A 21,944-nucleotide genomic window follows, 5' to 3' on the forward strand; every position below is an offset into this window, starting at 1 on the left:
CCGCCACTATAATAAATGTATTAACCCCTAAACCGCCGCATTCCGGCATTGCAAACACTAGAATAAATAGTATTAACACCTAATCTGCCCTCCCTAACATCGCCGCCACCTACCTACAATTATTAACCCCTAATCTCCCGCCCGCAACGTCGCCGCTACTATAATAAATTTATTAACCCCTAAACCTAAGTCTAACCCTAACCCTAACACCCCCCTAACATAAATATAATTTAAATGAAACTAAATAATATTCCTAAAAATAAATAAATTAATCCTATTTAAAACTAAATACTTACCTATAAAATACGCTGCTTTTGATGGCTAACGCCAAACTCTAAATCTAGGTGCTTGTTATTACACAACCTTTTGTTGTCCTGCTTTAGAATAACATATCGGCCAAGTCTAAACATTTTTAAAACAAATTAACATCTTGTTTGCTGAAATTGTTTTTCAGTAGCCAAATTCCACATACCACTTGCCTTATTTGGAGGAGCAAATCTATTGAGTCTGCAGACAACAAGGCTAGGTAGTGGACATTATGTTAGTATAAAGTGTATTACTTTGGAGTTGTTATCTGCTAAAGCTACTTAGTGAATGAGACATAGCAGCGTTAGCCTTGAGTAGTTTGCAGTATGCGTATTAAATTCTGTTTTCCACAGTTGCCTCTTTTTCCACAATTTTCAGAGTTAAATTAAATAAAAAAGGGGGCAAAATAAATAATGAAAATATACTACAAAGTTGTTTTACTACACATAACTAATCATTTTAAATTAAAATCTCAAGGTGTGTTTACTGCCAGTTGTAGTTATTTATGCATGTACTTTATGTGCCTATGTATTTATTTAAATAAGAAATGGCAGATTAGTTGAATGTTGAAGCAGTGGTGGAGCAGATGGAGACCACAACATTAGTTATTGGTGAGGGAGTAAGAGTAAGTACAGAGTACAAGGGTTTACAACATAACTCAGAATATGGATCAGGGTGTTAACATTAGATGGTAAATCAGGGAACTGGGAGCTTTAGTAGTTGGAGGCAAACGTAGAAATTAAGCAGTTGAGGTTAGAGCAGCTGTCACATAGTTATGGGTTAAAACAAATCTCAGGCAGCTAAGTGATAGTTTATAAAAGTGTTCATACCTTAGAGCAGTGCAGCCATTTATTGTGGCGAGTAGATAGGGGACATACAATTTGGGGATTGTTCTGTCCTTCATATGCTCAATGCCATATTTAACCAGGGCCTCCCGTAACCTGGAGAATGACAAGTATCAGGGAGAAATATGGGGTACATTTTTTTTTCTGAAAAGCACATTCTTTATCCTTAATTAAATTCCCTCCTTAAAGGGATATTATGTTGCTGGACACAATTTCAACAGGATGGTTAGTACTCTCCTTGCTATTGTAATAACTCCTGTCCCTGCAGCTCTCTTCAGAGCCGTTCTCTTATTCCAATGTTTACAGGAGTTGGATGATGAAGCACTGCCATTTTTGTCTATTCACGCCATCTTGGAGCTCACATATACTTACACCCTGTGACAGAAGTGGTGAACGTTCACAGCTGGATTATGTGCTTTGGGTAAGCACACACAATATTGTGCAAAAAGTTTACATTTTAATAAACAGTTTAAAAGTTACATACCATGTATAGAAAGACTGTTTGAATAATATAGATCAGTGAAGCTACTGCAAAAATCTAAAGCTCTCACTCATTGTCATGTATGTTAAGTGTACAATAGAGTGGTCAAATATCACTGATCTGGGAATGCACACTGCTTCTGTCACAGAACACCTAAGCTCAAAATGGCGAAACCCAATATGAAGATGTGGAGCTTAACTAACTCTAACCAGTAAGTGGTTAAAGGGACACTAAACCCAAATGTTTTCTTTAATGATTCAGATACAGCATGTAATTTTAAGCAACTTTCTAATTTACAGCTATTATCTTTTTTTCTTCGTTCTCTTGCTATCTTTATTTAAACAGCAGTAATGTAAAGCTTAGGAGCCAGCCCATTTTAGGTTCAGAACCCTGGATAGCACTTGCTTACTGGTGGCTAAATTTAGCCACCCGTAACCCATGTTCTGAACCAAAAATGAGCAGGCTCCTAAGCTTTACATTCCTGCTGTTTAAATAAGGATAGCAAGAGAACGAAGAAAAATTGATAATAGCTGTAAATTAGAAAGTTGCTTAAAATTCCATTACGGAAAACATTTGGGTTTAGTGTCCCTTTGAAATAACAGAACAGTTCTGAAGACAGCTGCAGGAATAGGAGGAAAAAAACAGTGAGTAGTAACTGTGCTATTGTAGATGCCAGTTTAATCTCCTATTAAATGTGTTATTCAAAAAAATACAATTACTGTAGAAATGGTTACTAATAACTCGTAAACACCATTCCTTGTGAAAGAGAAGTCTCAATCATGGATGAAAAGCCTTGTCTTTTTAAATAAGTTTTACCATTTCACATACTGCCAAGCTGCTACAAGAGAGAAACTATTGTTTTTAATTTATAACAGTTTAAAGGGACACTGTACTAAAAAAATAGTTTTCCCTTAATTCATTCCAAATGACTTGTTATACCTGCTGCAGGGTATTAAATGTATGGGAAACTATGCCTTTATGTTTATTTTTGTATTTTGAACAGCTAAGCTTATTTTGCTCATTAAAACCATCTTTTACTGTTCTCAAGGACATGTCCATATTAGTGGGATGAGACTACAGTTAAAGCAGACCTGTTTATGTTATTTCTGTCTATTCACACATCCTAATAATTATGTATTGAAATGCTAATTGTGACTGGGGCGTTCAATGAGCACCACCAGCTATTTTAGATACAAAAATATCCCTATGTATCTCTATGTATATGTTTACATATCTTTTCTACAGAAATTTCACCTGTATGCATCTTTTCAGTATGGGCAGCAGCTTCAACAGGCAAAAGCAGCTGTTTGCAAACAATTTAATTCAATCCAGCAGATATAATAGATCATTATTTTTTTAGGACACAGCATCTCTTTATGTGGCTTTAATTTTTGTATAGAGTCAGTACTTGGCAACTAGAAAGGGATACTCAAACATAAAAATGAATTAAATAAATTGTTGAAGTTTTTACTGACTTGATGTGGTGATTACAAATTTAAACTATGGCTTTGCTGATGACACCATGGGTGACATATTTCTTGTATGATATTAAAAATTGCACAAAAAAAACATAAAAAAATTTGCTCGAAAGGTAAAATATTAGGATAATCCAAATGCTATCAGTGCCGACATCCATAAAAGTACATAGCAAAAATACAGCAGAATCAATAGTATTGACCAAGCTGCAGACAAATCTATAAATTACACTACTGATGTTGTAACAGATTTTACTGATGATAAAAGATCACATTACAGCGCTTAAGCAAAACCATATCCCAATTCCAATCCATAAGATTTTACATGTAAAAACATTGGGGCTGAATTATTCAAGCTCCAAATGAAGCTTGATGTCCCTGTTTATGCACGAGCCTTCAAGCTTGCCGGAAACAGCAGTTATGAAGCAGCGGTCTAAATACATAAATTGTCCGCCTGCTCGGAGGCTGCGGACATCAATCCGCCCGATCCTATATGATCGGGCTGATTGACACCCCCTGCTAGCGGCAGATTGGCCGCAAATCTGCAGGGGGCGGCATTGCACAAGCAGTTCACAAGAACTGCTTGTGTAATGATAAATGCTGATAGCATATGCTGTCTGCATTTATCAACGTGCGGCGGACATGATACCCGCTACATCGTATCAAAAATAAACTTTCATGATTCAGACAGGGTGTGTCATTTTAAACCTTCCAATATCTGGGTGCTTAGGCTTACTTTATACTTATTTCAGGAACTTATAAAAGTTATATAAAACTATTTTGGCAATGTTATGGTGCAGTCACAATCTGTTCATTTGTATTTGGTTGTATTGTTTTTGGAGTAAGATAATGAATAGCTCAGCTGTCATTGCTGATGTTTGAATTATAATTTAACACTTTGCTGCCTTGTCATGAAATGACAATGTGCAGTCGCAGGAAGTGATGTTTTTAAGGCAGTACTGGGTAATGTGCAGTGTCAGTAAGGTATTATTTTTGGGGGGTTTTACTGATGCAGGTTGAACTTTAATATGAGGTCATGCGATATATCAAAGATGAGGTCACTCATCATGTAGTTTTCATATTAGGAAAATGATAAATTATTCAGTAGTTACTGAAAACAAACTATATTTTACAATTCAACAAAATCTTCATGCAAATCATCTTCATTCACACAGTCCACCTTAAAGGGACATAAAACAATTTTTTTTTCTTTTATTGTTAAAGTGAATGTCAACTTTACTGAATTAAAGGCCAGTATCAAATAATAATTTTAAAACAGGGGCACTTTAATTCATTAAAGTTTACAAAGATGCTTATTTTTTAAAATACTTACCTTTGCGTTATGGTAAACATAACACCGATCCTCCGCCCGCATCTCCTGCTTTCTTTAGCAGAACGATGATGAATCCGGCTTCCTCCAATCATTGTGTGCCCCCTTTGGTGTCCAGCGCATGGGGCAACGTAACAATCGGAGAAAGCCAGATTCGTCATCCATATGCTAAAGAAAGCAGGAGATGTGGGCGGAGAATCAGCGTTATGTTTACCATAACGCAAAGGTAAGTATTTTTAAAAATTCATTAAAGTTTACATTCACTTTAAGATAGATCATGCAACTTTCTAATTTACTTCTATTGTGAAATTATCTTTGTTCTCTTGGTATCTTTTATTGAAAAGCCGGGACATAAGCTCAGAAGCGTGCACGTGTCTGGAGAACTGGCAGCAATTTTGCAGGAATATTCTCCATTTGCAAGAGCACCCCTTGATTGCCTATATGTGTTCCAGACAGAAATTAAATCACTGCTGTATGTGTTACTGGGAACCAAAAGGTGAAAGGAATAGGAAAGCACAAACTAAACGGTTTAATTTAGTTAAAAACACTTGCAGGCCCATTTATCAAGCTCCGTACGGAGCTTGAAGGGCCGTGATTCTTGCGAGTCTTCAGACTCGCCAGAAACACAACTTATGAAGCAGCGGTCTAAAGACCGCTGCTTCATAACCCTGTCCGCCTGCTCTGAACAGGCGGACAGGAATCGCCGGACATCAACCCGATCGAATACGATCGGGTTGATTGACAGCTCCCTGCTGGCGGCCGATTGGCCGCGAGTCAGCAGGGGGCGGCGTTGCACCAGCAGCTCTTGTGAGCTGCTGGTGCAATGTTAAATGCGGAGAGCGTACTGCTCTCCGCATTTAGCGAGGTCTTGCGGACCTGATCCGCAGTGTCGGATCAGGTCCTCAAGCCCTTTGATAAATGGGCCTGTTAAAGGTACAGTCTAATCAAAAATAAACTTTCATGATTCAGACAGGGTATGTCATTTTAAACAACTTTCCAATATCTGGGTGCTTATGCTTACTTTATACTTATTTCAGGAACTTAAAAAATGATTATCTGAAAACTATTTTGGCAATGTTATGGTTTATTTGTTTACGGCTGGTTGTATTGTTTATGAAGTAAAACATGTAATTTTAAGGCACTTTTAAATTCACTTCTGTTTTCAAATGTATCCATTGTTGAAAAAAATATATGTACATGTCCTACACTAGTGGGATCTAGCTGGTAATTGGCGCCTGCACACATTTTGTTTTTGTGATTGGCTTGCTCATAGTAGTGCAATGCTGTTCCTTCAGCAAAGGATATCAAGAGAAAGAACCAAATTTGACAATAGAAGTAAATTAGAAAGTTGTTTAAAATTGTATGTTTTGTCTAAATCCTGAAATAAAATATTTGGGTTTCATATCCATTTAAATCAATGAAAATGTTACATTTTAATGATAGCTGCATGGTAGAACATTTTTTATGTTACATTCTAATTTTCAAATATTTAATTCTTTTAAATGGATGTTTGGCTGAAATTATGCAATGTTGTATCATTAAAATCCTTTTGTCATATATTAAAATAAGACGTCATTATACAATAATGTAAGTGTTTATGTTCTCACACACAGGAAAAAGCTGCACTTTCTTAATACTTTGAAATGGTAACATAAAATGATAAATCATATATATATATATATAACAAAACTCTGCCATATGCTTTCATTATTTATTTTGTCTAATCTCTGGTTAATCTTTGGAGTGCTAATTGCTACCACTTGTAATGGCTGGTTAATTATTGCACTCCCGCAAACAATCATTTATCGCTCCACTTGTAATCTAGCTCTAAAACTTTACACTTATTTTGTCCCTATTTAAACAGCTAATGAAAAAAATACATCTACATGTTATTCTCAAACTAATCTTTTCTTCAAATGAATCATTCTATCTAGCATTTATTTAGTGTTTAATGTCCCTTTAAGGCAAATTTAAATCTTTAAAAACGCACTTCCATCAAGAAATATTGAACCTTCTATGTTAAATGAAGTTGCGTTTGCATGCAGTGTATTGGGGGAGCTGAGTGAGAACTCTGACATCACACACCACAAATAATGAAAACATTTCTGGGCTGGTTCCTTTATTTCAATAAATTTGTTGAGGTCTGTTCAGTAATTTTGTAATCTTTTAATATTCTATAGGTAAAGCCCCCCCCCCTTCACTGTCTAGAAAACCCCAGGAAGAGAAGCAAGAGTTCGGCATGAGATCATTCCTTTCCCTGGCACACTTAGCTAAATGTCCTTTTTATGGTCAACTCCAGCAGAACATGTCTGGTTTTTTTTTAAATACAGACTAATAGGAATAATCAACATATTTCAGTTTATTGCTTGAAGATGTTTAACATTCTGCTAATGTGATTGCTAATTCAGTAAAAACAAGCAGAACTATGGTTCTCTCAAACTGAAGTCTAATGACCTTTTTGGTTTAAATACTCAAGCTCCAGTGTAACTTACCACAGTAGACAGTTGTCCATCTCATGTAAAGCAGCATTTTTTACACGGCTCTCCAGGGATTCACCAAGGACCAAAGCTAACTTTATGTTTTCAGCCATCATCTGAAAAGACAGAATGAAGTGCAATAAACATATCAAACATAGGCCACTTCCACAGGAAGCTGGACAGAAACCAAACACCTGAAACTGCTTCTTTTCAGATGGGTATAATATTCCTCATCCTCTTGCTACATTTCATCTTAGTTAAAAGCAGTAGCAAATGAAATGGGAGCTTCATAAGTGTGGCTTTGGGAACTGAGCCAAAATATTGAAATTATGGTATGATTTAATTTTTATTTATCTTGATTACCCTAGCAGCACTCACTAACAGTGATTTACCAAGTAAAATATACAGCAGTAGAGAGCCTGCAGCTCGGCTACAAATATAAAACACAAAAGAAGGTGCCTCCTAATGCAGATTAGTACGTTCCATAAACCTCCCTCCTCATATAGTGCACAAATTACTTATAATTGTGGTAGCGCTCCTTTGCGCTGCTAGGAGCAGTCTGAGCACTTGTTTCTGGAACAAGGTTTGACTTCTTGTACCACCTCTGGTATATTTGACTGGTCTCACCTATAAATACACTCCCATAGTAAGGCAACAAGTCTCTCGTTTCATCAAGTATAAAAATGTTTGATACCCAGAAATTTAAATACAAACATGTAACCAATCACAAAAAGTCTTATCCGAGAAACGCGTTGGAGTGTGCAATGTATACACACAATCCCTGCTTTCAAGGTTTTATTGTTTAACTTATTACAAATTTTACACTTGGAGTCTAGGTCTCATTGCCTTACTATGGGAGCGGATAAACAGTATAGGAGACCAGTCAACTATACCAGAGATTGTACCGGTTTCTTAGAAGCCAGGACATACATGTATTGAGTCATTGTTAGTAATCAGACTGCTTCTAACAGTTCAAGGAAGTGCGGCCACAGTTGTGAGTAATTTGTGCACTATATAAGGAGGGAGGATCATGGAACTTACTGATCTGCACTAGGAGGCCCATTCTTCTGTGTTTTATTTTTTACTAGTTGTGGTGTGTGAAATAGGAAGAGCAGGCCACGTGTGTAATTGGGAAAGAGTATACATCTAGACTATGTGGACTCACATACAAGAATCCCTTATACCTCTATGAGGACTGCATATTGTGTTGGAAAGTATTGTTTTTGTAGTTACATATAACCGATGAATGTATTACCTATTTATGCCATTTAGGTTTCCTGGCACCCCTAAGTCTTGACTGAGAGAAGAGAATATTTTGTTTTCATCTACAATTATGCTTCATATAACGGTTCAAAAAGAGGTATCATCAAGGCTTCCTAAGGAAAGTACCGGTATCATGGAGAAATTAAAGACTCGTTCATAGGTAATTCGAGAACAATTGATTTAAATAATGTTGTACCAAAGGATTTGAGATCATTGATGGCTGATAAGTCTGATAATTGGGTGCATTCTCCACCACATTCTCCACCTAGTTTTTTTAGTAGACAACCCAAAGTATTGATCTAGGCCCATTTTGGTATATTTCACGCCACCATTTCACCGCCAAATGCGATCAAATAAAAAAAATGTACTTTTTTTTCTAACTTTTTCACAAACTTTAGGTTTCTCACTGAAATTATTTACAAACAGCTTGTGCAATTATGGCACAAATGGTTGTAAATGCTTCTCTGAGATCCCCTTTGTTCAGAAATAACAGACATTTATGGCTTTGGCATTACTTTTTGGTAATTAGAAGGCTGCTAAATGCTGCTGCACACCACACATGTATTATGCCCAGCAGTGAAGGGGTTAATTAGATAGCTTGTAGGGAGTTTGAAGAGTTAATTTTAGCTTTAGTGTAGAGATCAGCCTCCAACTGAACATCCCACCCCTTGATCCCTCCCTGACCACTCTCAAACAGCTCTCTTCCCTCCCCATCTCACTATTGTCACCACCATCTTTAGTACTGGCAGAAAGTCCGCCAGTATAAAAATAAAAAGTTTTTGTTTGTTTAAAAAACAACCTCCCTGAGCCCCCCCAAACAGCTCTCTAACCCTCCCCCCTCTAACTATTTGCCACCATTTTGGGTACTAGCAGCTGTTTGCCAGTACCCACTTTGCAATAAAATTTGCCATTTTTGTTTTTGTAGCTGACCCTCCTCAATACCCTACCCTCTCCCAGATCCCTTTCCCAACATTATTCCCCCCTCCAACTCCCACCTTCCTCTCCCACCCTCCTCTCCCACCACTTCTTAATTAGTGATTGCAAATGCGCGCACACACAACCCTGCACCCCCCTGTGCACACTCTCACGCGCACCCGCAAGTCATTTCCCACTACTGGTTTAAAGTTCACCAGCGATGGACCACCCACCCCCCTCCTGCAATGGCTTCCACCCACCAACGATCAGTACCATCGCTGGCCGATGCAGAGAGGGCCACAGAGTGGCTCCACTTGTAATCTAGCCCATAATAATTTGTATCACAGTTATACTATCACCATCTAGTGGTTACATATTTAAAATATATATAAACATATAAAACATAAGGTAACATACACCATAAAATTCTATACAAAGGATTGAAAACCAAATGATAAGGACAACATAGGTGACTCAAAGGTAAGTAAGAAAGGCCCAAATATCAAATCAGTGGAACCAATAGACCAATTGAAGTCACAATTAATGACCTTTGGTTGTAAACTCCTCAATTTATAAGTCCAAAACATTTCACTTTTCTTGAGCAAAAGCTTCCTATCTCTACCCCTCCTAGGTCTTTCCACTAATTCTATAGCCTGAAACTGTAGCTGGCTAATATTATGTTTTACACTAAGAAAATGACTAGAAACTGGTGCATCCATTTCACCCCTCGTGAAGTTCTAATATACTATCCCTTAACCTCTGGGTCATTTCCCCAATATACGTCAAACAACAGGGACATTTAATCAGATATATGACCCATTTAGAGTCACAGGTAATATCTTTTTTATAGGAAGTTTTTCTCCTGTATATGTATGACTAAAAGTAGAAACCTTATGACAGAATTGCAATTGGCACAGTTAAGGCAAGGGAAACACCCCATCCTCACTGGGCCAATAGTCTCAGTGTTTTGCCCCAAATATCGGCTTTCACCTATTGGTCCCTCAGATTAGTACCTGGCCTATATGCCATCATAGGTGGATTAGCGAAGATACCGACTCCTGGATTACAGTTTTTTTTAAAACACACAAAAAGAGAGAAGTTTCCAACCAGGGAATGAACAACAATGTAATAGCTTGTTCTATGACTAATATCCACCCCTCAAGTTGCCTCATTCTGCCCAGCATGTGCCTCTCACATATAAGAACTTTCCTGTAGTATATCAGTCTGGTCCTGACTAAAGAGCATTCCAGCCCATTCCAGTTGTAAAATACAAGGTAATCCCTCTCTGAACAAGATACATGGAAACCCCAGATGTACACTTTAGCTTTGTGTTTGGGACTTGTCACATTAAACAAGAGGTGCACATCTGATTTCCCACCATCACCCTTAGGGAGACTTCCCCAAGGGTCATAATTTGTGTACACAAAAAGAGAGAAGCACTCAACCAGGGAATGAGCAATAGCCTAATAGCTTGTTCTATAGCTCGTTACCACCCCAGAAGCAGCATCTTTTTGCTAAAAGTGGCTACTCCTAGGTGGTAACTCACCATAGAACAAGCTACTGACCTGTTTGTTCCTGGTAGAGCGTTTCTTTTGTGCAGTAATTGAACATGTGCTTTTAGAAGCTAAGACAATTGTTACTGATCATATCCAGAGCAGCGAGAAACAACAATAGTCATGGTTCTAACTGAAGAGCTCTGGGCAGACGTAATCTCACACTTATAAGAAGACTGCAAATAGGACACTGCCACCGCTTCTTGTGCATGAGTTCTTCAAATGTGTCTCTGGATATAAAATATCTTGAGGAGGGAGACTAAAAATGCTGAATCTGAATTTCTATTTCTATAGCTCGTAGGGAAAACCTAATTTCCCCACCTGCTCTGGCAAGCTGATTGGGTAGCAGCATCTGCTACCCTATTCCTCAGATGCCAGTCTGGTCATTTCAGCTGACACCCCAACTTTAGTATAAGCTCAAAGGACTATGCTTGCCAGGGAAATATTTTCTAAATCCTTTAGATTTTTACAATAGATGACATAGCCAGCAGGGGGCGATATACTGACCCTAGAAACAAGCAAACAAATGTTCTTTATAAATTGGTCTCTGTTTATCTTTTCAAAGAAATTTAATCCAATCAACCTTAAGGGTACAGTAATCACTTTGTAAATACAACATTTTTTTCTGCAGTCTTACAAAAGATTTAACATATCAGCAGAATATGAATACTATTAAAACACCACTTTTCTTATTTGGAATTGATTCTGGAGATAGCAAGGTTTGCAACTGGCAAAGTGTTAACAAAATCTGCAGTGTTTAGCAGCAGAAATGATAATATAACAAACAAACTGCAATTTATGGACATATATGTGTCAGAGTCAGCCTGCCATGTGCTCTTTCAGTTTTCAGTACTGGAAAATAGACAATTTTCAGAGTTAAATTACAGGAAAATGGGGGCAAAATAAATAATGAAAGTATATTGTAAATTTGTTTTTCTATGTATAATTAAAGGGCCATAATAGTGAAAAAATTGCGTGCTCTAATTTATTAGACCATGTAATTTATGACTATTAACCCTACACTACTGTGTGTTTAACCCCAGTATCTAAAGCTGCTGTTTGGATCAGCCACAGTTTCTGCTCGGGACCAGCAATGCTCTGTGGTCCCAAGCGATACATCTACTTTGTGTTAACCCCTTTTCGGGGGGTTAAATACACAGTAGAGCAGGTTCAATAGTCTTAAAATAACATGCTCTAACAAATTAGAGCATATCAATTTTTGACTTTTATGGACCGTTAAAGGGACGCTCAAGTCAAAATGAAAGTTTCATTATTCAGATAGAGCATGCAATTTTAAACAACATTCCAGTTTACTTCTATTAACAAAATGTGCAGTATTTTTATATTTATAATTTTTGAGTCACCAGCTCCTACTGTACATATGCACAGAGTTCACAGAATATATGTAAATGCAGTTGTGATTGGCTGATGGCTGTCACATGATGCAGGAGAAGTGAAAATATACATAACCTTTGAAAATCTACTCATTAGAAGTTCAGACTAAGTCCTTTTGCATTGTCTTTTTATTATGCACTTGTTGATTAGGAAAATCTACTGTATTTACTTGTCCTTTAAAGGGACAGTCAATGCCAAAATTGTTATTGTTTAAAAAAGATAGATAAAGCCTTTACTACCCGTTCCCCAGCTTTGCACAACCAACACATTGTTATATTAATATACTTTATAACATTTAAACCTCTACATTTCTGCCTGTTTCTAAGCCACTACAGACAACCTCTTATCACATGATTTTTTAATTAGCTTTTCACAACAGGAGACTGCTAGTTCATGTGGGAGATATAGATAACATTATGCTCACGCCTGTGGGTTGTGGATGACACTGCACTAATTGGCTAAAATGCAAGTCAATAGATAATAAATACATAGCCATGTGATCAGGGGGTTGTCAAACTAATCTTAGATACAAGGTAAACAAAGAGGTAAAAAGTATATTAATATAACCATGTCGGTTATGCAAAACTGGTGAATGGGTAATAAAGGAATTATCTATCTTTTAAACAATACAAATTTTGGAGTTGACTGTCCCTTTAAAGGGACATAATACGCATATGCTAAGTCACTTGAAAGTGATGCAGTATAACTGTAAAAAGCTGATAGGAAAATATCAACTGAGAATCTCTATGTAAAAAAGGAAGATATTTTACCTCACAATTTCCTTAGCTCACCAGAGTAAGTCCTGTGTAAAAAGTTATACTTCAACTGCTGTCCAGCTGCAGGTTAAAAAAAATGATCAGCAGCTAATCAGCATCAACAGTGCTGAGGTCATGAACTCTTTTACCGTGATCTCATGAGATTTCATAGTACACTTCCTTAAACTGAATTGGGAAATAACACAAGCGTGAATGAGGCTCACTCCCTTGCCTGTCCTGGGACAGACATACTGATTTGCTGCATAAAGTCTTTTACAATGGCGTGTGAATACTTAGGACATTTTGAGGTAAAATATCTTTCTTTTTTACATAGAGATATTCAGGTGATATTTTCTAGTCAGCTTTTTACAGCTATGCTGCATCACTTTCAAGTGTTTCAACATTTGGGTATCATGGCCCTTATAAAAAAACATAATTTATGTAAGAACTTACCTGATAAATTCATTTCTTTCATATTAGCAAGAGTCCATGAGCTAGTGACGTATGGGATATACATTCCTACCAGGAGGGGCAAAGTTTCCCAAACCTCAAATGCCTATAAATACACCCCTCACCACACCCACAAATCAGTTTAACGCATAGCCAAGAAGTGGGGTGATAAGACAAAAGTGCAAAAGCATAAAAAATAAGGAATTGGAATAATTGTGCTTTATACAAAAAAATCATAAACACCACAAAAAGGGTGGGCCTCATGGACTCTTGCTAATATGAAAGAAATGAATTTATCAGGTAAGTTCTTAAATAAATTATGTTTTCTTTCATGTAATTAGCCAGAGTCCATGAGCAAGTGACGTATGGGATAATGAATACCCAAGATGTGGATCTTCCACGCAAGAGTCACGAGAGAGGGAGGGATAAAATAAAGACAGCCAATTCCGCTGAAAATAATCCACACCCAAAATAAAGTTTAAATCTTATAATGAAAAAAACTGAAATTATAAGCAGAAGAATCAAACTGAAACAGCTGCCTGAAGAACTTTTCTACCAAAAACTGCTTCAAAAGAAGAAAACACATCAAAATGGTAGAATTTAGTAAAAATATGCAAAGAAGACCAAGTTGCTGCTTTGCAAATCTGATCAACCGAAGCTTCATTCCTAAACGCCCAGGAAGTAGAAACTGACCTAGTAGAATGAGCTGTAACCCTTTGAGTCGGAGTTTTACCCGACTCGACATAAGCATGATGAATTAAAGATTTCAACCAAGACGCCAAAGAAATGGCAGAGGCCTTCTGACCTTTCCTAGAACCGGAAAAGATAACAAATAGACTAGAAGTCTTTCGGAAAATTCGAGTAGCTTCAACATAATATTTCAAAGCTCTAACTACATCCAAAGAATGCAACGATCTTTCCTTAGGATTCTTAGGATTAGGACACAATGAAGGAACCACAATTTCTCTACTAATGTTGTTAGAATTCACAACCTTAGGTAAAAATTGAAAAGAAGTTCACAACACCGCCTTATCCTGATGAAAAATCAGAAAAGGAGACTCACAAGAAAGAGCAGATAAATCAGAAACTCTTCTAGCAGAAGAGATGGACAAAAGAAACAAAACTTTCCAAGAAAGTAATTTATTGACCAGCGAATGCATAGGTTCAAACGGAGGAGCTTGAAGAGCCCCCAGAACCAAATTCAAACTCCAAGGAGGAGAAATTGACTTAATAACAGGTTTTATACGAACCAAAGCTTGTACAAAACAATGAATAACAGGAAGACTAGTAATCTTTCTGTGAAAAAGAACAGAAAGAGCAGAGATTTGTCCTTCAAGGAACTTGCAGACAAACATTTATCCAAACCATCCTGAAGAAACTGTAAAATTCTAGGAATTCTAAAAGAATGCCAAGAAAAATGATGAGAAAAGACACCAAGAAATGTAAACCTTCCAGACTCAATAATATATCTTCCTAGATACAGATTTACGAGCCTGTAACATAGTATTAATCGGAGAGTCAGAGAAACCTCTATGACTGAGAATCAAGCATTCAATCTCTATACCTTCAAATTAAAGGATTTGAGATCCTGATGGAAAAAAAGGACATTGTGATAGAAGGTCTGGTCTTAACGGAAGAGTCCATGGTTGGCAAGTGTCCATCCGGACAAGATCCGCATACCAAAACCTGTGAGGCCATGCTGGAGCCACCAGCAGAACAGACGAGCACCCCTTAGAATCTTGGAAATTACTCTTGGAAGAAGAACTAGAGGTGGAAAGATATAGGCAGGATGATACTTCCAAGGAAGTGACAATGCATCCACTGCCTCCGCCTGAGGATCCCTGGATCTGGACAGATGCCTGGGAAGCTTCTTGTTTAGATGAGAAGCCATCAGTCCCCACATTTGAACAATCTGAAGAAATACCTCTGGGTGAAGACCCTTCGCCCGGATGTAACGTTTGGTGACTGAGATAATCCGCTTCCCATTTGTCTATACCTGGGATATGAATCGCAGAAATTAGACAGGAGCTGGATTCCGCCCAAACCAGAATTCAAGATACTTCTTTCATAGCCAGAGGACTATGAGTCCCTCCTTGATGATTGACATATGCCACAGTTGTGACATTGTCCGTCTGAAAACAAATGAACGACTCTCTCTTTAGAAGAGGCCATGACTGAAGAGCTCTGAAAATTGCACGGAGTTCCAAAATATTGATTGGTAATCTCACCTCCTGAGATTCCCAAACCCCTTGTGCTCTCAGAAACCCCCAAACAGCTCCCCAACCTGTCAGACTTGCATCTGTTGAAATCTCAGTCCAGGTTGGAAAAACAAAAGAAGCCCCCTGAATTAAACGATGGTGGTCTGTCCACCATGTCAAAAAGGGTCGAACAATCGGTTTTAAAGATATTAATTGTATAATCAATGCACCACTGGTTCAGCATACAGAGCTGAAGAGGTCGCATGTGAAAACGAGCAAAGGGAACCGCGTCCAATGCAGCAGTCATAAGACCTAGAATTTCCATGCATCAGGCTACCGAAGGGAAAGATTGAGACTGAAGGTTTCGACAAGCTGAAACCAATTTCAGATGTCTCTTGTCCGTCAGAGACAGAGTCAAGGACACTGAATCTATCAGGAAACCTAAAAAAGGTTACCCTTGTCTGAGGAATCAACAAACTTTTTGGTAAATTGATCCTCCAACCATATTCTAGAAGAAACAACACTCATAAAAGACTGGAAAGGTTCTTTCTAGTGAAAAATGAGCAAAGGGAATTGAATCCAATGCCGTGGCCATAAGACCTAAAACTTCTATGCATATATAGCAACTGAAGGAAATAATAGAGACTAAAGGTACCGACAGACGGAACCCAATAGAATTATCCCTTGTCTGATAGAGTCAAAGACAGTGACACAAACTTTCTGGAAACCTAAAAAAGGTGACCCTTGTGTGAGGAATCAAGAGTTTTCAAAAAAAAGATCCTCTAACTATGTCCTGAAGAGCAATTGAATCATATGAGATTCCGCATCCTCAGAAAATAATCTGAATGAAAACAGAAAAATGAAAATATGCATTTATTGTATCTAATGAAAACAAATAATGCTATCAATGACCATAAAAAGGCAAAATAGTTTGAATAAAACTCAAAACCCGGTTCCTAAAAAAGGAACTGGAAGAAATACCCCAGGAGATTCTAGGTCTGAGCAGCACTTGAACCCCATGGGTGCCCAGCCATGCTTCAACAGTACCCAAAATATACAGGACAGAAACACACTTAAAGAAAGTGTTAGCCTTACTGGAATAAAATCAAAGAAATTTGGACAAAAATGAACCAAATAAATTTCAAATAAGTCTTAACCTGCCTCTTACCAGCCATGCTAGAATACGGCACCTACATCGCAATATTAGGACATCGCAATATTAGGGAGCTGATTTCGAACCCCAATTAAAAGCATGTTACTTGGGAAAGAACTCAGGAATTCGTTCCTTAATAAGAACAACTAAACTAGTATAAGCTTAAAGTTTTAGTCTTAGAACTCAATTTTGAAGCCCAGAGTAACAGTTAAAATTTAATCCAATTATAAAACAAATAATTTAATATCTTAGAACAAAATTCTTCTAGCTAAAATAGCTAAAGACATAGATTAACCATCATTTGCGAAAATATTCAATAAAATGAAGACACAAATGAAATTATTAGCATGATAGTCCAGTTTAAAGGACCAATCAAAACAGAGGACTTGCATAATCAATAAATGCAAAACAACAAGACAAATGCAACAGCACCTGGTCTAGTAAATGTCGTCCTTAACAATGCTAAAATAAATCATAATCTGATACTTGATCTTAAAGTAAACAGAAGCAATTGCAATATCTAAATAAATCACAGGACCAAAAGAGTACCTGAAACTAAATAATTTTCCATAAATAAGATACAACTATCTAAAGGAAAATAAATACTATTTTGCTATAGAAACAATAGCATAATTAGTAGAAGTAGAGATAGCCCCAATAAATTGGAGAACCCTCCAAATTGAATTTAACTGCTGGCAAAGAATATAGTTAAAAACCTTTAAATAAGGAATAAAAGAAAATTTTCAGCCTATTCCATTCCCTAGTATGGGGAATTGGAAGGAAAACCTCTGAAAACACAGAAGAAAAAAGGCAGAAATAATGTCAGCTAGTCTTAAAAAACTAGTTACCTTAATATCCAAAATAATCAACACCTCTTTAACAAAGAACAAATGTACTTTAATAATAAACAAATTATAAAAAAGTAGATTTGTTAGTGTCAATATCTGATGAAGAGAATTTCTGAAAGAGAAAAAAACATCATCAGAGAAGGATAAATCAGTATGTTGTTGGTCATTTGAAGCTTCAATAATTAAAAAAGAAGTGAAAAAGACCTAAAAATTGTATTAGAAGGCACGAAGTCAGACAAAGCCTTAATCAGAAAAATATTTCTTATAAATCTTCTAAACATTTCTTGTACTTAAGAATGGAAATGTATAAAGCATAAATACTAATGGAATCTGCATGTAAAAGTATATCATAATAACTTATTACAAACCATAGCTAAAGATAAACATTTATAACATTTAAAATAAATGAACTTAGCTTTGGTAGAACTGAAACTCAGTTAAGCATTTTTCCAGAAGTGACTTCTGACTCAGGGTCAATCGGAGACATCTTGCAATATGTAATAGAAAAAACAACATATATAAAGCAAAATTGATCAAATTCCTTAAATGACAGTTTCAGGAATGGGAAAAAAATGACAGTGAACCAGCTTCTAGCAACCAGAAGCAATAAATAATGAAACATAGAAACATAGAAACATAGAAACATAGATATTGACGGCAGATAAGAGCCATAGGCCCAGCAAGTCTGCCCGACCTTACCTAACAGTATAAACTTATCTAGTTCGTAGGATAGCCCTATGCTTGTCCCATGCATTTTTAAAGTCCCCCACAGTGTTTGTTGCTACTACCTCTTGAGGAAGTTTATTCCATAAATCAATCACTCTTTCTGTAAAGAAGTGCTTCCTCAAATTACTTCTGAATCTACTACCCTTTAGCTTGAGCTCATGACCCCTTGTTCTTGAATTTTCCATTTTATGTAAAATACCCACAGCCTCAGTTTTACTAAACCCTTTAATGTACTTGAAAGTTGCTATCATATCACCTCTTTCCCTTCTCTCCTCTAAGCTATACATATTTAGGTCAATGAGCCTATCCTGGTAAGTTTTATTTTTTAGACCATGTACCATTTTGGTAGCCCTCCTTTGCACAGATTCAAGTTTGTTAATATCCTTCTGAAGATATGGTCTCCAGAACTGCACACAATACTCAAGATGAGGCCTAACTAATGATCTATAAAGTGGCATAAGAACCTTACTATTTCTGCTGCAAATACCTCTACCAATACATCCAAGCATTCTGCTTGCCTTACTCGCTGCATTACTACATTGTTTACTAAGTTTTAAATCATCTGAAATAATAATTCCCAAGTCCTGTTCCTCGTCTGTAACAGTCAGTTAAGTGTCATTGAGTCTGTAATTAACATTTGGATTTTTCTTCCCTAAATGCATTATTTTACACTTTGCTGTGTTAAACTTTAGACCCCAGTCGTTTGTCCAATCCTCCAATTGTTGTATATCACTTCTCATTTTGTCTACCCCCCCTGGAACATCCACTCTGTTGCAAATTTTTGTATCATCTGCAAAGAGACATACTTTCCCCTGTAGCCCTTTGCTGATATCGCAGATAAATATGTTAAACAAAACAGGCCCCAGAACTGACCCCTGAGGAACACCACTAGTAACAGCCCCCTCTGCTGAATGAACTCCATTTACTAAGACACTTTGTTTTCTGTCCTTAAGCCAGCATTCCACCCAGTTCACAATTTTTGAATCTAGACCAAGGAGATATAGTTTGTGAATAAGTTTATTGTGTGGGACGGTGTCAAATGCTTTGCTGAAATCTAGATATGCTACATCAACTGCTCCTCCCTTGTCTAATACTTTTGTTACATAATCAAAGAAGTCAATTAGATTAGTCTGACATGATCTCCCTGAAGTAAAACCATGCTGATTTTGGTCCTCTAAATTGTTTGTCTTTATGTAAGTCATAATTCTTTCTTTTAAGAGGCTTTCCATTAATTTCCCTACTACTGAAGTTAAACTAACTGGCCTGTAGTTGCCAGATTCTTCTCTACTGCCCTTTTTATGAAGGGGTATTACATTTGCTATTCTCCAATCATCTGGGACAGCTCCTGTTAATAGTGACTGATTAAACAGATCAGTTAATGGGACAGTTAGCACTGATCGAAGTTCTTTTAAAACCCTTGGATGAATATTATCAGGACCCACTGCCTTTGTAACATTTATTTTTGATAATGCTAACAAAACCTCATCCTCTGTAAAAAGATTACTGTTAAGCTTGTTTCTATTTTGCGTAGCATCCCTTAATGTAGACATTGTATCTTCACAATCTTTAGTGAAAACAGAACAGAAGTAATCATTGAGACAGTCTGCAATCTGCTTATCTCCTTCTATTATTCTACCATCAACTGATTTCAATTTTACTATTCCTACCTTATTTTTTCTTCTTTCACTGATATATCTAAAGAATGTTTTGTCCCCATGTTTTACTGACTGTGCTATCTTCTCTTCTGCATGAGCTTTAACCTTCCTAATTAACTGCTTAGTCTTTTTTTGTTGGAGTCTCCATATTTTCATATCATCATCTGCTTGTGTGTGTCTGTAATTTTTATAAGCTATCTTTTTTGTCTTTACAGCATGTGCTACTTCTTTGGAAAACCAAATTGGTTTCCGCTTTCTTTTACTTTTACAGACATGTCTAATACAGTGTGCGGTTGCATCTAAAATGGCGCCTTTCACAAATTCCCACTGTTCTTGAACCCCTGTAATAAGAGTTTTCCCCTTTAAATAGTTCTTTAGGTATTCTCCCATTAATGAAAAATCTGCCGTCCTAAAGTCTAAAACTTTTGTTTTAGTCTGGGTGGACAGTTCCTGAACATGAATACTAAACCAAACAGATTGATGATCACTGGATCCTAAGTTCTCACCTACAGACACATCTGAAACTGTATCACTGTTTGTAAGTATTAGATCTAATATAGCTTCCTTACGAGTTGGTTCCTTGACTAATTGTTCAAGTGATTCCCCTAGCAGAGATTCAAGAATATACCTGCTTCTAGCCGATCTAGCAGAAGGAATCTTCCAGTCTATATCTGGCAAATTAAAGTCCCCCAGTACTATAACCTTACCCTTCATGGTCATTTTGGTTATTTCATCTAATAACAGATTGTCCAGTTTTTCATCCTGCAATGGAGGCCTATATACAACCCCTATTCTAAAAACATTTTTATCTCCAATTTCCAAAGTCACCCAAATACTTTCCACCTCATCATTTGTTCCTACAATTTCAGTAACCTTTATATTTTCATTTACATACAAAGCAACTCCTCCACCTTTCTTTCCTACTCTGTTCTTTTTAAATAACCTGTATCCAGGTATGACTATGTCCCAGTCATGCAAATCATTGTACCATGTTTCTGTTATAGCTACTAAATCCAAGTTGTCCCTAGTCATTATTGAAATGAGTTCAGGTAATTTATTTCCTAAGCTGCGAGCATTTGTGCTCATGGCACGAAGAATTTTTCTACTAGAATTTCTAGAATTGTTACTTGGACTAACAGTTTTGGCATGCTGTGGGGGGCAGGTGGATATATTAATGCTACCCCCCTTTATTAGTTTAAATGATTTCTAATAAAGTATTTGAACTCCTCTCCCAGATACTCTGTTCCTTTAGCATCCAAATGCAAGCCATCTCTCCTAAATAACCTAGTATCTTTCCAAACAGAGCTATAATGGCCAATAAAACCAAATCCTCGTTCCCTGCACCACTTATCTAACCAAGAATTAAATGTTGTTATCCGCTCCATCTTTCCTGCTTCCTGGTCATACACAGGTAAAATAGCAGAAAATTATAGAGTTGATGCCACAGTCTCTAAATGATTACCTAGGTCACAAAACTCTTTCTGAACAGCAGCAACATGATTACTAGCCAGATCATTTGTTCCTAAATGTACAATCACATCTAACTCACTTCCCTTTCCTGCTGCCTTAACAATTCTCAAAATACGATTCTTATCCCTGTGAGCAGTAGCTCCTGGAAGACATCTAACCTCCCTTGTTTCTCCTTTACTTTCACCTAAATACACATTCCTCAAAATAGAGTCACCCACTAACAGTCTTTTTCTCAAAATGAGACTTAAATAATGTGGAGACAATAGTGACGCCCATATTTTTTAGCGCCAAAAAAGACGCCCACATTATTTGGCGCCTAAATGCTTTTGGCGCCACATCCGGAACGCCGACACTTTTGGCGCAAAAAAAACGTAAAAAATGACGCAACTTCCGGCGACACGTATGACGCCGGAAACAGAAAAAAAAAAATTGCGCCAAAAAAGTCAGCGCCAAGAATGACGCAATAAAATGAAGCATTTTCAGCCCCCGCGAGCCTAACAGCCCACAGGGAAAAAAGTCAAATTTTAAGGTAAGAAAAAAATGATTTATTCATATGCATTATCCCAAATATGAAACTGACTGTCTGAAATAAGGAACGTTGAACATCCTGAGTCAAGGCAAATAAATGTTTGAATACATATATTTAGAA

General features: G+C 37.0%; 1 protein-coding gene across 1 annotated transcript in view; it reads right to left on the bottom strand.

The window, feature by feature from the left end:
* Window positions 1-21,944, bottom strand: part of EXOC3L1 (exocyst complex component 3 like 1) — a 146,415-nt gene that overhangs the window by 78,375 nt on the left and 46,096 nt on the right. The window contains exons 7-8 of the mRNA XM_053702850.1: window positions 6,930-7,030; window positions 1,137-1,247 (exon numbers count right to left, since the gene is read on the bottom strand). Of these exons, the coding sequence (XP_053558825.1) occupies window positions 1,137-1,247; window positions 6,930-7,030 (212 nt within the window). The remainder of the gene's footprint in view (window positions 1-1,136; window positions 1,248-6,929; window positions 7,031-21,944) is intronic.

Source organism: Bombina bombina, chromosome 1 (assembly GCF_027579735.1).
Source record: "Bombina bombina isolate aBomBom1 chromosome 1, aBomBom1.pri, whole genome shotgun sequence".
In the NCBI taxonomy this organism is placed as follows: domain Eukaryota; kingdom Metazoa; phylum Chordata; class Amphibia; order Anura; family Bombinatoridae; genus Bombina; species Bombina bombina.